Below are 13096 nucleotides of genomic sequence, written 5' to 3' on the forward strand. Positions count from 1 at the left end.
AGCATGGTGTTCACACTTAAATTCAATCATTGCACCATGGTTTGCCCATTTATGGCAGTCTAGGAATAAAAGTGGACTTAGAGTCTTAAAGAAAAACTGCTAAGTGTACTGCCAAATAATTTCATTTCAGAGAATGATAGGACAAAATTGTCATCTCTTGAGTATAATAGGCTGGAGGGAGCAGTTTGTGATCCAAACCGAAATCTTATGAGGAAGTACAATTCCTTTACTAACAGACAGCAAGAAGGCTGAAGTAAATATTTAAATAAGATCATTGATCAAATTACCATGGCAAATGCTGCTTTTCACAGCTACATGCTTAGTTTCAAAAATCAGAGGAAGAAGCATACACGACTACACAATCTGAAAAAATAACACAGATTTTCATGCTACAGGAGAGTATTACAAAGCTCTAGCCTAACCTATTCAGTGCAGGCTGCTGAACATTCATGCAGACAGCTGGACCAAGTCCAACAGCTTCTGACTTAGATAAAACACAACCACAAAATCCTTGTCTGATTGTACACAAAAAGACATTAATTACAGTGAGAACAAAAGAAATAGCACAAAACGAAGAGCATTTAAGCACAGAGTAGCTACTAAAGTTTATTTTCAGGAGACATGAAGAACACGCACAACAAATTCCTTACCATATGATGGAGATTCTCGGCCATCCTCTCTATCATTTTCTTTTTCTTTTTTTCTTCTATGGTGCCTGTGCCCACGATGTCTATGCCGTCGACGGCCTGGCTTTCCAAGTGGGACATGAACTCCAATATACACAGCTCTGTGGCCTTTTTAAGAAAGTTTAAAAGGACACCAGTAAACAAAAAATGACCTACTGCCCAAATTTAGTATCTGAATACAAGGGGTTTAAGAAAGAAAAATCCAAAAGCACTTGACAAAATTACCTTTGGTGAACTAACATGACCATTTCCTTTCTGTCCTTCCAGGGTATTAAAGAACTAGTGCTAGACTCACTTCTCTGATAAATTAGGTCATATTCTTATTCAGTTTAAGAATTCAGGTATGAAACAGATAATACAGAAATACAAGCTTGACCTGTAACACCGAAAGAAGCTACTTGATAAAGACGAGGCCAAGGCAGAGAAATAACATGATAGTCCTCTTTTTTTGGCAGAGATTCATATCAGGACAGCTGTAAGAATGGCAAAAAAATCTCCTGGTTCAGCTTATTAACTTCATCAAGAAACTACCCTTCATTTAGAGTCTGCAAGTGGTTTTCTGTCCTTGAAAGAGCTGCCAATATTTCTTCAAGCAGCACATAACACATTAATGTGCAACTCATATTCAATTACACCATTAATTTAGTATCAGAGACATAAAAGGAACTTCTGTTTTGAAGTGTATGTCAACACGTCAAATAACTTCCAGAGATGTTGGGGTGGGTTTTTTTCCCTGTTCTAGAATGTTTTAATAAATTTAGGAGCACATCCTCAAATTAATACATACTTCTCTTTAAGACATGTACTTTCAACATCTTGCGAATTTTCCTTTGACCTTTCACATCAAGACAATACTAATATTAACATCTTAGCAAAAGATATCAATCAACTGACTGTTATGAACATATTACTACCATGTCTCCTGAAATGGAGATAGCATGTACAATAGGCTTTTCAATTCCTATTTAAACAAACAATCACAGGAAGAGACAAATTAACTATAACACTAAATACTCTGTTTCACAGTGTTGAAGAGTTATTGTGGAAGACTGACATTAACCAAAGGAAAAGGAAGTGGTCGTCCAGCTCTTAGACAGATGTAAATTCAGCAAATTTACATTATGCAGGCAAGCCCTAGAAATTGTGACTACACATACATGCATATATATGTGTGTGCCTAGCACACACACACTAGATTAAAGATACTGAAAATTCCTAGTGATTATAGAGCTTTAAAGAAAAAAAGTGGTAAGATGTCAAGCGTATTGCCCAAAAAAGAATCCCAAAGTCAAAAAAGATACTGCTTTATAGAAGTCTTATGTATCTTTACAGTGCTACATGATTAAAAATACAAGCAAAAATCATTATTAACACAAATAAGTTCAACATTTACTTAATTTGATCAAAGATTCCTTTTCATATAACAAGACCCAATTCTTGACACACTTCCAACACTAGTTTAATTAGAGTTGACTGCTGGCACTATGACCAAATCTGAAATTAAGCATATTAAAAGCCATTTGTTTCCATGTAAGAGTGGAAAAGAGATTAATTTCTTGAAGCACTCACCAGTCCTATTTATAGAGAAAGACATGTCTTTTGTGAGTTTCTTCCAACAATACCGAGCCCCTGCCCAGCAACCTGACCTCTGCCCTCCATGACTGCTATGCACAATGCAATTCCCAGAGAAATTAATGCCAATGTGACACCTATAAATCACTGCACTTGGTATATAATATGATCAGGGGGCATCATTAACAATGGTCATGTTGCTGATGCCATCATGATACAATAATCTTATGCATAGGGAAAGCAAAAGTACGAGGTTCAAAAATAACTGCATTACTCACTACATCCCACTCAAAGCTGCAACTGAGTGAGCCACCACTCACTGCAAGTGCTGTTACTATGCCTGTTAGGGTTTCTGTTTTATTCCATATATTCAATTAGCAAGTATCAAACTACAGTTTATATGTACACTTGTAGAGTTCTATTTGTTGCTAAAATGTCGGATTTTTTGCAGGATTTCTTCCTAAGAGAAACTCTAGCATAAATTGAGTAATTGATCAATTACTCTAGTAACAGAGACATTTTATATAATTGCTTGTTTTAATATTGTTAATAAGACTGTTTTAAGCATATGTTTTGATCACTGCACTAAAAAAAATAACCAACCTTAAACCAAAAAAAACTTGAAGCAATCTGAATCTGTTCATGATTTTATTCCCTGAGAAATAAGACCTTCCACACACTTTGGTCTCTGCTGTTCTCACAAATAAGAGACAAAAATCCCTCACAGATTTTCCAAGGATCTCCATCTTAAACAATGTACCTTGCTATTGCAAAACCTGGCATTTGTAATAGTGTGACCATTTGCATAATCAATGACCACGTTGCTGCATGGAGGAGAGGTGGAACAAGCAAACGAGGAATCTACCTCATTTTACCTAATTGCACTGAGACAGAATTTCATTTTCCAGTAGAAAAGTTGGTAGGAGACCAGATATGCTGCAAAGATACAAGTAAAAGCTATGGAAAACTGAGCTGAAATAAGTAACCAATAGGTGTTTTTAAACAAACGAGTGTCCATAGCAAATGGCTTTTCTATCACAGAACCACAGAATCGTGTCCAGCTGCCTCAAGCACACCAAGTAGGCACTGCCAAGTGAGTAACCCGGACAGTCAGTCCACAACCTACATCTGATATTGCTGTTCAACTCCAAAAGGAAGATTTAAGTAAACACCTTCTTGCTACCTGAACAAACAAGGGTCTCACAGAGACAAGGAACAGCCTAGCCATGGGTTACTGTTCTGCCCTTCAGCCCACACTGCTCAGAAGTGACTGCTGTGAGACTATTTCACACATAGACACAGTCTTGCAGGCTAATAATGTAAACCAACAATACCTTCTCCAAACCACTTCTGAATAGGCAAAGTGTTCGGACATCTGCAGTGGTATTTTGGGACTAACACAAAATGTCAAGGAGCAAATGATGTTCAGCATTTATAAAGTAAAAGAGATCACAATCCAATGTAATCCTACCAGAATAACTTTAAGAAAAAAACTGATGTTGACAAAGAGCCTCTTTTTCAGAGCAAGCAGTGGGGGTGACAGTACAATAGACTAACCAAGAAAATTTTACCTACAGCAAAGAGAAGCTTATCAGTGCACCTGACAGCTCCTTAGGAAAAGGGACCTTCATTTTGGTACCACAAACAGTAAATATATAAATAAGCAAACATAAATAAAGACATTTCAACTACTGTCTAGAAAATCTGAAACTACTGCCGTTGAGTATAATGCCATGATTACCCAAAACCAGGTTACAGACATATTCAACTCCAAAGGTGGGACAAAACTACATAATAAAAATTGGATAAGCTTAACTTAGATTCTAACTCAATAAAGCAAAGGATTGAAAAGCCTTATAAAAAAAGATCGCTGCACTGAGTAGGTCTGTGTTTCCTTAAGTTTCATTATTCAGATAGGAATAATAATGTTTGCAGATGGACAAATAAAGACTTACTTATAAATACAATTTACAAGGAAAAGCAAAATGAAACAAAACCATAGCCATTTTTTTTTTCATTCATTCCCAATGAGTTGGTGAAATAACATGATATTCTTCAGCACAGCCAAAAAATCTAACCTAAACAAAATTATAAAACCAACCTTCAAGAAAGGCAATTAATATAAAATTAATATATCATCAGTGAAAACAATTGAAAGAAATTTAACTCTAAAAAGGCTGGGATTCAAGTTTCTAGAATCGGGTGTTATTTTTAAAAGGGACACAACCTTTACTTGAATATTGCATTTAAAGTTCAAAAGGTACATTATCTGACCTTCAAATCTTTATTCACGTAAATGTCTGTAGCTCAGTACCACTTTCAAACAAAGCTTCTTACAGAATTACTATAAACCAATAATCAATAGAATTAGTAGACTGCCCAATACTAAATTTAGTAATACAAAGCTCAAGAGATGATTGCTCATTTTAATCCAACATGACTTTATCCAAGCTTAGCTGCTCAAATCCACTGAGAGTATTTACTACTTAAGGCCTTTATCGATATGAAACAAACTTAAATGTCAGGAACTTGAAACGTGTCTCCCTCACATGGTTGATCTCCAATCTCATGGTTGGTCTCACTCCAAAAGTCAGTTTGACCAAGGTCCTATAACATGTACAGAAAAGAAAATGCTCTGCATTTCTTGATTTTTTCCCCAGAGCTCCTACGAAAATGGTAATAGAAAACTTCTGAAGTCTGAGAGAGATCAACAAAAAATGCCCTGATGCCACTAGGCCTTAATTACAATTCCACACAGAACCTTCTCTTTTCTTTGGCTAGATGCCTTTTAACCTTCATAGAAAGAAGGACATTGTTCTCCATTTTAACAAAGAAAAGCAAAGAAAATCAAGTTTATAACTATGTGGATTCTCATATAAATCCTGTTACTTAGAAATCTGAACAAAGAGCAATCATATATATTAATGATGGATGTAAGGACCATTTGGAGGTGAGCTACCTGGTCCAATCTTGCTCAAAGTACAGCCAACTTCAAAGCTGAAGCTATGATTTTGACCAGTTTAGTTAGGATGACAGACATCCTTTTAGTATTTTTAAGGACATATGTTCTACAGCCTATCTAGGCAACCTATAGCAACACACTGCCTGAAAAAAAAAAAACCATCCTAATATCCAACTACCACTTCCAGTATAGCAACTTATGTGTGATTCCCCTCACCCTTTCACAACGCATCAGTGTGACCCCATCTTCTCAATAAGCTCTGAAGTCTGCAGAAGACTAAAACTTTGTGACAAGAATTACTATTTTAAATGAAAATCTTCAAATAATAATTTTATACAGAAGCCTTTTTTTTAATCAAATAATGTCATAATCTATCTCATCCTAGCATGGATTGTTCCAGCAAAAAGTGGAGTATCTGCAGGAGAGATCCTAATCCAGCCCTTTAAGATGATAAAACAGGGAAGAAATCCAGCTGTTTGATGTCTGAACTCACATCTCCAAGTGCATTACCCTAGTAGGAAAGATCTGGAACACAGCATCTCATTCCTTGGTATTAATTTCCCTTACATCACAGAGAGGACTTGTATGCACAAAAATAAGCCCAACACAATCTACAAGCACAACTTCTCGTGACCTTTTCACAAGACTGCTCTGAAGGTAGAAGCACACAAATGGGGAAAAGTAGGTGGATGGAAGAAGTAAGAATGAGAACAAAAGTGTCTTTTCTTGCCCTTAAAAATTTCACAGCCGATAGGACTTCTCCAAATACTCCTGGTTCTCGTAAAAATTAAGGAACAAGAAAAATGCCTTTACACATATGCCCTCCCACCCCCTTTCATTATTTATAATGAAAAATCACTCAAGTCATTAATTCACAAAAAAATACTTCTGTTATGCTAATTTTCTAATTTAAAATAATACCCTATTTCTGAAGGATGCAATTAAATGCACAAATTAGTATTGATAATGAAGTTCCTAGCTTAAGAAAGAAACTAAATATTTCAGAACAAACAGCATTTTCCACTTATTTTATAAACTTCTCATGCACATTCCCAAGAAAGAGTCGTATTATTTTCTATGTAATTAATGTATCAAAAGTGAATATACAATAATTTAATATAATCTTGGTCTTCCATGCATGAATTGACTATTATGAAGTCCTTTAATTACCATGGATTCTTCTTATTAAAGGAACTATTTAACAAAAGCTATCTCCTGCTCTCAGAATTAAACATTTGAGATAAAATTTTCTAACCGAACCTGTAGAAAGAAGTAAAGAAAATTCTTTCACAGGATAGCTGCATGCCATGACTGGAACCCAAAGGTTCTCCACACTACAGCTTATTTTAGAATCCATTACACATCCTGGGCTGTACTCTGAAATCTGCTGCTGCTTCTAGCAATTAGGTCTATCTGAGAATACACTCTTTATACTCACACTGATAAAACTGAGAAGCACAATCACGAACTGTGTAGTTAGCATAGCATAGGGTAAAGCAGTTCAGGAAGAGTGTTTTCTCACTACATGACAAAAATTGGCATATTATGCAGACAAAAACAGTAAATGTCGTATTTCTCATTACACAAAGAAGTGATTTTTTTTCCTGACTTAAAACCAAATGAATTCATAAGGGCATTCATAGAGAAAAATGCTCTAAAACTTCTATTAGACACAATCAACGATATTCAAGAAGGCATTATCAGCCATTACATTAGATGTGCAGGTAGGAACAGTAACAGGAAAAGCTGGGTGGCAGTGCCACACAGGGATTCTGGCACAGACTTCCACCTGTGGCTCACTGCCAGCACTGATCCTTCTCGCCTGGGAAAGGAGCCAGCCCTTGGTACCCATGGGAGGGGGGACGAGCCGTCCCTGCACTGCACAGCCAAGCCAGACCAGAGCTGGGCCCCACACTTTATCTGAGCTGAGGATCCTTGGTCCAGCCTGTATCTGCAGCAGAGCTCAGGAAAAAGGATACACATACAAGGTAATTTCAAAGACTTGTTTTTGTTGGAGGAGAGAAAACCTAGAAGCAAGCAATTCAAGTAGAACACCCATCAACATTCAAGATCAGCCCTTTGTCCACTAAACACAACATAAACCCACAGAATGGTTTGGGTTGCAACGGATCTTAAAAAGTATCAGTTCCCATCTCCCTGGTAAAGACACTGGGCTTCCACATTCATAACACTGTTCTTGTAAATTATTTCATCAGAAACTTCTGAAATGAAAATTTTCTGACTTCATCAATGGGTCACAAATACATTGTCATTACAAATTTGATCACTCCCCTCTCCTGTAAAAGTGCTTAAATAGACTGGTTTGCCAAATGCATCTATTGATATTTTAAGATATGAAAAACATTACAGATGGAATCTTGCTTCATAGAAGGGTTACCCATTCCTGAGAAAAACTGAAACTCTTCCCTTGTTTTATTTCTTATTTTGTAAATTAAAGTTTAAGCTTTAAAAGCTTAAACTGCTATGAAGCACTAGCTTTCAGTGAACTGCAAATAGAGAAATCATCCATTCATTATTAGTTCTAATATCCAACAAGGCACAGGTTCAGCCAAGTTTTTTGGAACAACTAATTTTTAAGGGATTAAAGAAGGTAAAGGTTATGAAAAGTCATCAAGAAGTAATAGGCTGCAGAATCAAATAGTCTCTTCTGCCTCATCTCAAAAATTTTATATTTGAATGATCTGGAACTATCAAGTTTACTTCAAGTTTTAAGTTTTGGTTCGTGCTGTTTGGTACAACTTCAGTTTTATGACTGTATTACTTTAATAATAATTTTACGTGTGTTTCAGATTATAAAACTATTATAGTTAGCAGTAGCTGTCTTTTTATAACATTTCAGGTGCAGTCGGAACAAAATCATTACATATTGTTCTTTCAAATAAAAGAAGTTTGGGAAAAAAACATCAGGACACAGTTTTATGTCAAACACTTTTTAAAAGATTCAAATTGCAAAACATTTGTACAGCAAATTTTCTACTTAGATTTACAATATTCACTTAAGGGGATAAAAAAAATATAGGATTATTTTATTACCTGTCCTTGTTAACTAAGATTAAGTGAAAAGCACAGTTCTTTTCTTAAATAAAAACTAAGGATCATCAAGGTAAAAGAGATAATAGGGTCACTTAAAATGTAAACATGACTTACACCTGCCACAGGATAATGTGAGAGTAGATAGCTATTAAGGCATCTTAACTCTCGAAAGCTGGTCCTTGGATTTATGCCACAGAAAACTAGTCTACAGAGCCACACGTTCGTGACCTCAAGACTGTTTCTGGAATGAAACCTCTGTTATGTGTAAACGCCTTATCTTTGCGATGCCTGCTAAGAGTAACAATGTATCTATTTCCCTTAAACTGTATCTAGCAAATGTATCCTTAAATCAAGGTCGAAAAGTAGCTACACTTTTTAAAATACGCATCCTGGTAGTATCCAGCCAGACACCTTAACACACGTTTAAGTTTTCCTTAAACATCATTTAACAGAAAATACCTTTTACAAGATCACATGAAATACCTCTGCCATTAATACTCCTGGCTTACTTTGTTATTACTCTCATTCACTGCAGCTCAAAGACCCTGGCATCAAGTTAAGAACATTAGGTGCTCTTAAAAAGGTTATTTTAAGATGTTATTCCCCTTTCTAGCTCTTCTGTAAACTGACATTTGTTAATTCAAAATAAGGCCTTGCAGCTTCAGTAAAGTGCAGTACCTTTATTTAGTGTACACACACAGTCTGCCCACAATTGCAGTTTACCATCTCCAACCATTACTCTTTTATGGGAAGAGTGTTACGAAATAAGCAGCCTGTGTCTAACCTTTCTAACCTAAACACTGTCACTCCAGACAGGTACCACACTCGGCCAGCAACCATAAATAGAATGCAGAGCTTGAGAAGCTCCAAGTCCAAGATCTGTTTCCCCCTTTAGCATGTTTCTCTTTCCATTAATATTTCATCACAAAATTTCCAGAAAATACAAGTATCCAATACTGACAACACCATAAAACCTTCCCTTTAGTACTAATAGGAAAATTATGCCTTCTACTGCATCAAAACTATGAATATTAGTTTGCACATGCTTTAAAGGGGTTAAGTATCACCTGTCCATGGGGGCTCTAAAAGGTGTGGTGCTTCTTCACACCAGAGCTGAACTCAATTCACTGCTTGCTGACTCTCCCTGAAAATACATTGATGCACACCTTCTGTAAAGGTTCAAAATTCCTAGAACTCCTTTTCAAGTCACCAGAAACACATACTGAAAGACTAGACTGAAATAGTTTCAAGTCTTAAAGCACTTCCAATGCTCAATGCTTTAGTACAGGGCTTCCCAAGCCTACAAGAAATGATTGTGTCAGAAAAGAAAAATAATACTAGTTGGAATTGTTTTACTGCTTGCAGTCAACAATACCATTTCTCCCCTTGTAGGATTTTAATACCAGAATTAAAAACCAAACCTAAAAATTCCACATACCTACCTTCATCATAACAGTTTATAAATAATGAATTCTTAAACAGAGCTGTACGTTCACATAAATTTTTCCTCTAAAACATCCTGAATTTGAAGAATCTCTGAGAAGGTAACTATATGAGTTGAACAATCATACTTACACACTTTTCATGAAGAAAAGAAAAATGTTTTTTCTTACTTTGGAACAGTTTTCACTTTGATAAAAGGCAAATGATATGTTGCCCCTCCCTTCCCCATTCTACCTAAAAAGAATTTAATTATTACAAATACATAAGATACTAAAAATATATATGTGAGCACTAAGAATAATTCCTATTTATACAAGAAAATGTGTGCCTATATACAGCTTCACGTATGTCATAATCCTACTGCAAAGCATTTTTCTTGTCAGATACTTCTTATTAGCTTTTTGTTAAACCTCTGTATAGCCAGCTCCTCTTTCATTGAGACACAAACACTGGACCACTCCAAAATGAATGAGGGAAAGAAAAGATAAGGCTGCATGGCTAAGAGCAAGGTGAGGACAGTGAGATCTCAACTCCTCCTTTCAATGGGCTACATTGACTCAATTGTTCATTGGACAGCAGTCTACATTTCACCTTAATTTACTCTTTGGCTATGGGTAAGACAGGGATATTTTCCATAGCAGTCATCCAAGTGCTTAAATTGCCTCAAGCGCCCTGATCCCCCTGCCTTTCCACCCAGTATCTTGATTAACTGCTGTGCTGTACCAGCTGAAGCACTGCTACAATGTGCTCTGAAAGAGACTGGGGAAGTGATCTGGCTGCACATTCCCATGTCATTCTTTGTGGTCGAGGTATTACAGCTGCTAAGGCTGCTGCCTCCAACACAACTCCAGCTGGATGCCTGCTTCCCCTTAACCCCTGCCTCCCTGCAAAACATACACACACTTTTTCTGGGTCATCTCCCGAGAAAAGCAAGAGAAAGAAATTAAGGAGGAGACAGCTTAAATTTGCACTGAATATTCAACTGCAGAAACAGCCAAGGCAGTGGTTTCCCTACAGCAGAACCCCATCTAAACCAGCATTGTCACAGCCTCCACTGCTGGATCTCTCAGCCTCACATCCATGCTTCCTTCCTCTGCTCAGCTCTGGCACACATCCATCTGTGTAGCACTTTGGGTGCTCAACTGTTGAGATCTCTATCATCTTCATTTGTCAGAATACTGAATTTTCCAATGGCTTAACACACTTAGCTGGGCTTCTGGTTTGGTCAGGCCAATGGGAGTGTTAGCACAAAACAAAATAGTAACAGAATGAAGGGAACAGAGCAAGAGTATGACTGCAACAGAGCAAACAACTTCAATCATGTTAAACTGTCTCCTGTTATATACACCACAGTATAAAAAACATGACAGAGAAAAATGTGACAGCAACCTAAATCAACTTCTCTTAGAAACTGCTGCCATTATGGTTTTCCAGTGTGCTGAAGCAGTAACAAGTCAGTACAATTCAGTGAATCTACTGCCTTCTAGCATTCTGCAAATGTTAATTAAGCTTCAGAGCATTCCATGTGAAAGACAAATAATGAAGATTTTAACACTGGATGTGCCTAGTCTTTTCCTTGTTCATTAAGTAGATCCATGAATTCTCATCCCAAACTAATTTGTTTTGAAGTAAGAAAAAAAGTCATGTCTCAGATGAAATATCTAATTTTACATTCATCTACATGAAACTAAATCATTGCTACTTTTATTGCTAGATGTGGGATCTTGAGTCAAATAATGAAAACTACCATAATGCTTTACTGACAGCAGATTGTGGAACATACAGTTTACTATGGAACCAGGACAGTAATATGTCTGTTCAGACTCTCAGTATTTGAAGTGCATGACCACAATCACAAGGGTACTTAACTTTCAGAAAAGAAAACAAACATCTCCCTCATGACCCTGGTTTCCTGACTTTTAATTCTGCAGAACGTGACATCATTCATGCTGGAAAATTACTTACCAACAGGAATAATTTCTTCAAATCTGAGTCTAGAAGCAGGCTTTCCTTGGAAAGCTTCAATAATTTTTTCTTTTGGTGACAGATTAGAACAGTGGATATTTACCAGCATGCACAGAGACAAAAACAGGGCAGGTCACCTCTCCTTTTCACCAGTTTTACTCCCAGAATTTCATGACAGCCATAAAATTTTGATTCCTTTTAGCAAGGAAAATTCATCTTTTATCCCTAGGCAAAAATTCATGTTAAGCAAACAGAAAACCACCACAAACTTACTCTCTAGTTCTTCTTTCTCAAAATTTGTATTGATAGTAGAGCTGATTTTTCCCATATCCACGACAGCTTCTTCATCATGACCCTGAAGAAACAAGACACAAGTTTAAGATAAAACTAAACAGAAATACTTTTTCTTAAATTCCTAAGTATGTTCTGAAATAGTATGTCGTCACTGAAAACCTATCCATCCAATTTTTCAAGAAAACATTACCCTGTATTGAAGGAAAAGAGAGTAAACTAACAGATAAGATAAACGGCATAAAATTTCCTCCTGCAACGCTCTTGATTTCATCATATCAACAATCAGGACAATCACTTCAAAAGGGTAGTATTCTCTTAGTTTTTTATTCAACAGCAATCATTCTACTTAAATAAAATAACCAGTAGATTTATAAAAAGATACAGAAGTTAATACTGAGAGATCTCAAGGTCTTCTCCTTAGGGGGCAATTCCTGTGTGAGATTTTCCAGCACAAGTAAGAAGCTCTTTTGAACCAAGGGTTAGCAAAAAGGTTAGGTTATCCAGCCTAAGGTCTTTCCAACAGCTCTGGAAATATCAAAATAACTGCTTCATTCAGGTTTCAGCAGCCAGTTTGTTAACCTAATTCACTTTAATTTTTTTTTTACCCACAAAGTTAAAAAGCAGTAGTTTCAAGTAGACTTTTGTAGCTTCCATTACTACTGAAACCACACCACTCATAACGTGCAGTAATTGAAATAGATACAGGCTTATCTCTGAACATGTCCTCTAATCATAGTTAGCATATCATTAAAGCAGACCTTAAAACTGCCTTTTGCTCAGTCTTGACAAAAATTAAGTAACTGAGTAGTAGAAATCTCAAGCCCATCTCAGACTTGACAACAATACAACATTAAAGTTGCCTTTCTCCACGTCTTTGTGTTCCTTAGAATCAAGTCCACTTTTCACAACTCACAAATTACAGCCTCGGGATGGACCTGGTTCTCCAAAAGAACAACTACCTCAGGGTAATGTTTTTACATCCAAATATAAGGGCAAGGCTAACTGCTAAAGATTACTGTCCCTGATCTTTCTGCTCCCTTGGGCACACACTTTTTTCCTTAAGTCAGACCTAACTATCATGAAATCAGATAAAAAGCATTTAAGAAACAGTGTGGGGTTT

At 36.5% G+C, this 13096-nt stretch overlaps 1 protein-coding gene across 3 annotated transcripts in view; it reads right to left on the bottom strand.

Moving 5' to 3' along the window:
• SLC4A7 (solute carrier family 4 member 7) overlaps positions 1–13096 on the bottom strand; it is a 92735-nt gene that overhangs the window by 44934 nt on the left and 34705 nt on the right. For all 3 annotated transcript variants that reach the window (XM_083856336.1, XM_083856338.1, XM_083856337.1), the window contains exons 2-3: positions 11956–12037; positions 651–794 (exon numbers count right to left, since the gene is read on the bottom strand). In XM_083856336.1, coding sequence (XP_083712462.1) covers positions 651–794; positions 11956–12037 — 226 coding nt within the window. The remainder of the gene's footprint in view (positions 1–650; positions 795–11955; positions 12038–13096) is intronic.

This window comes from Zosterops lateralis, assembly GCF_965231275.1.
Source record: "Zosterops lateralis genome assembly, chromosome: 1".
Taxonomy (NCBI): Eukaryota; Metazoa; Chordata; class Aves; order Passeriformes; family Zosteropidae; genus Zosterops; species Zosterops lateralis.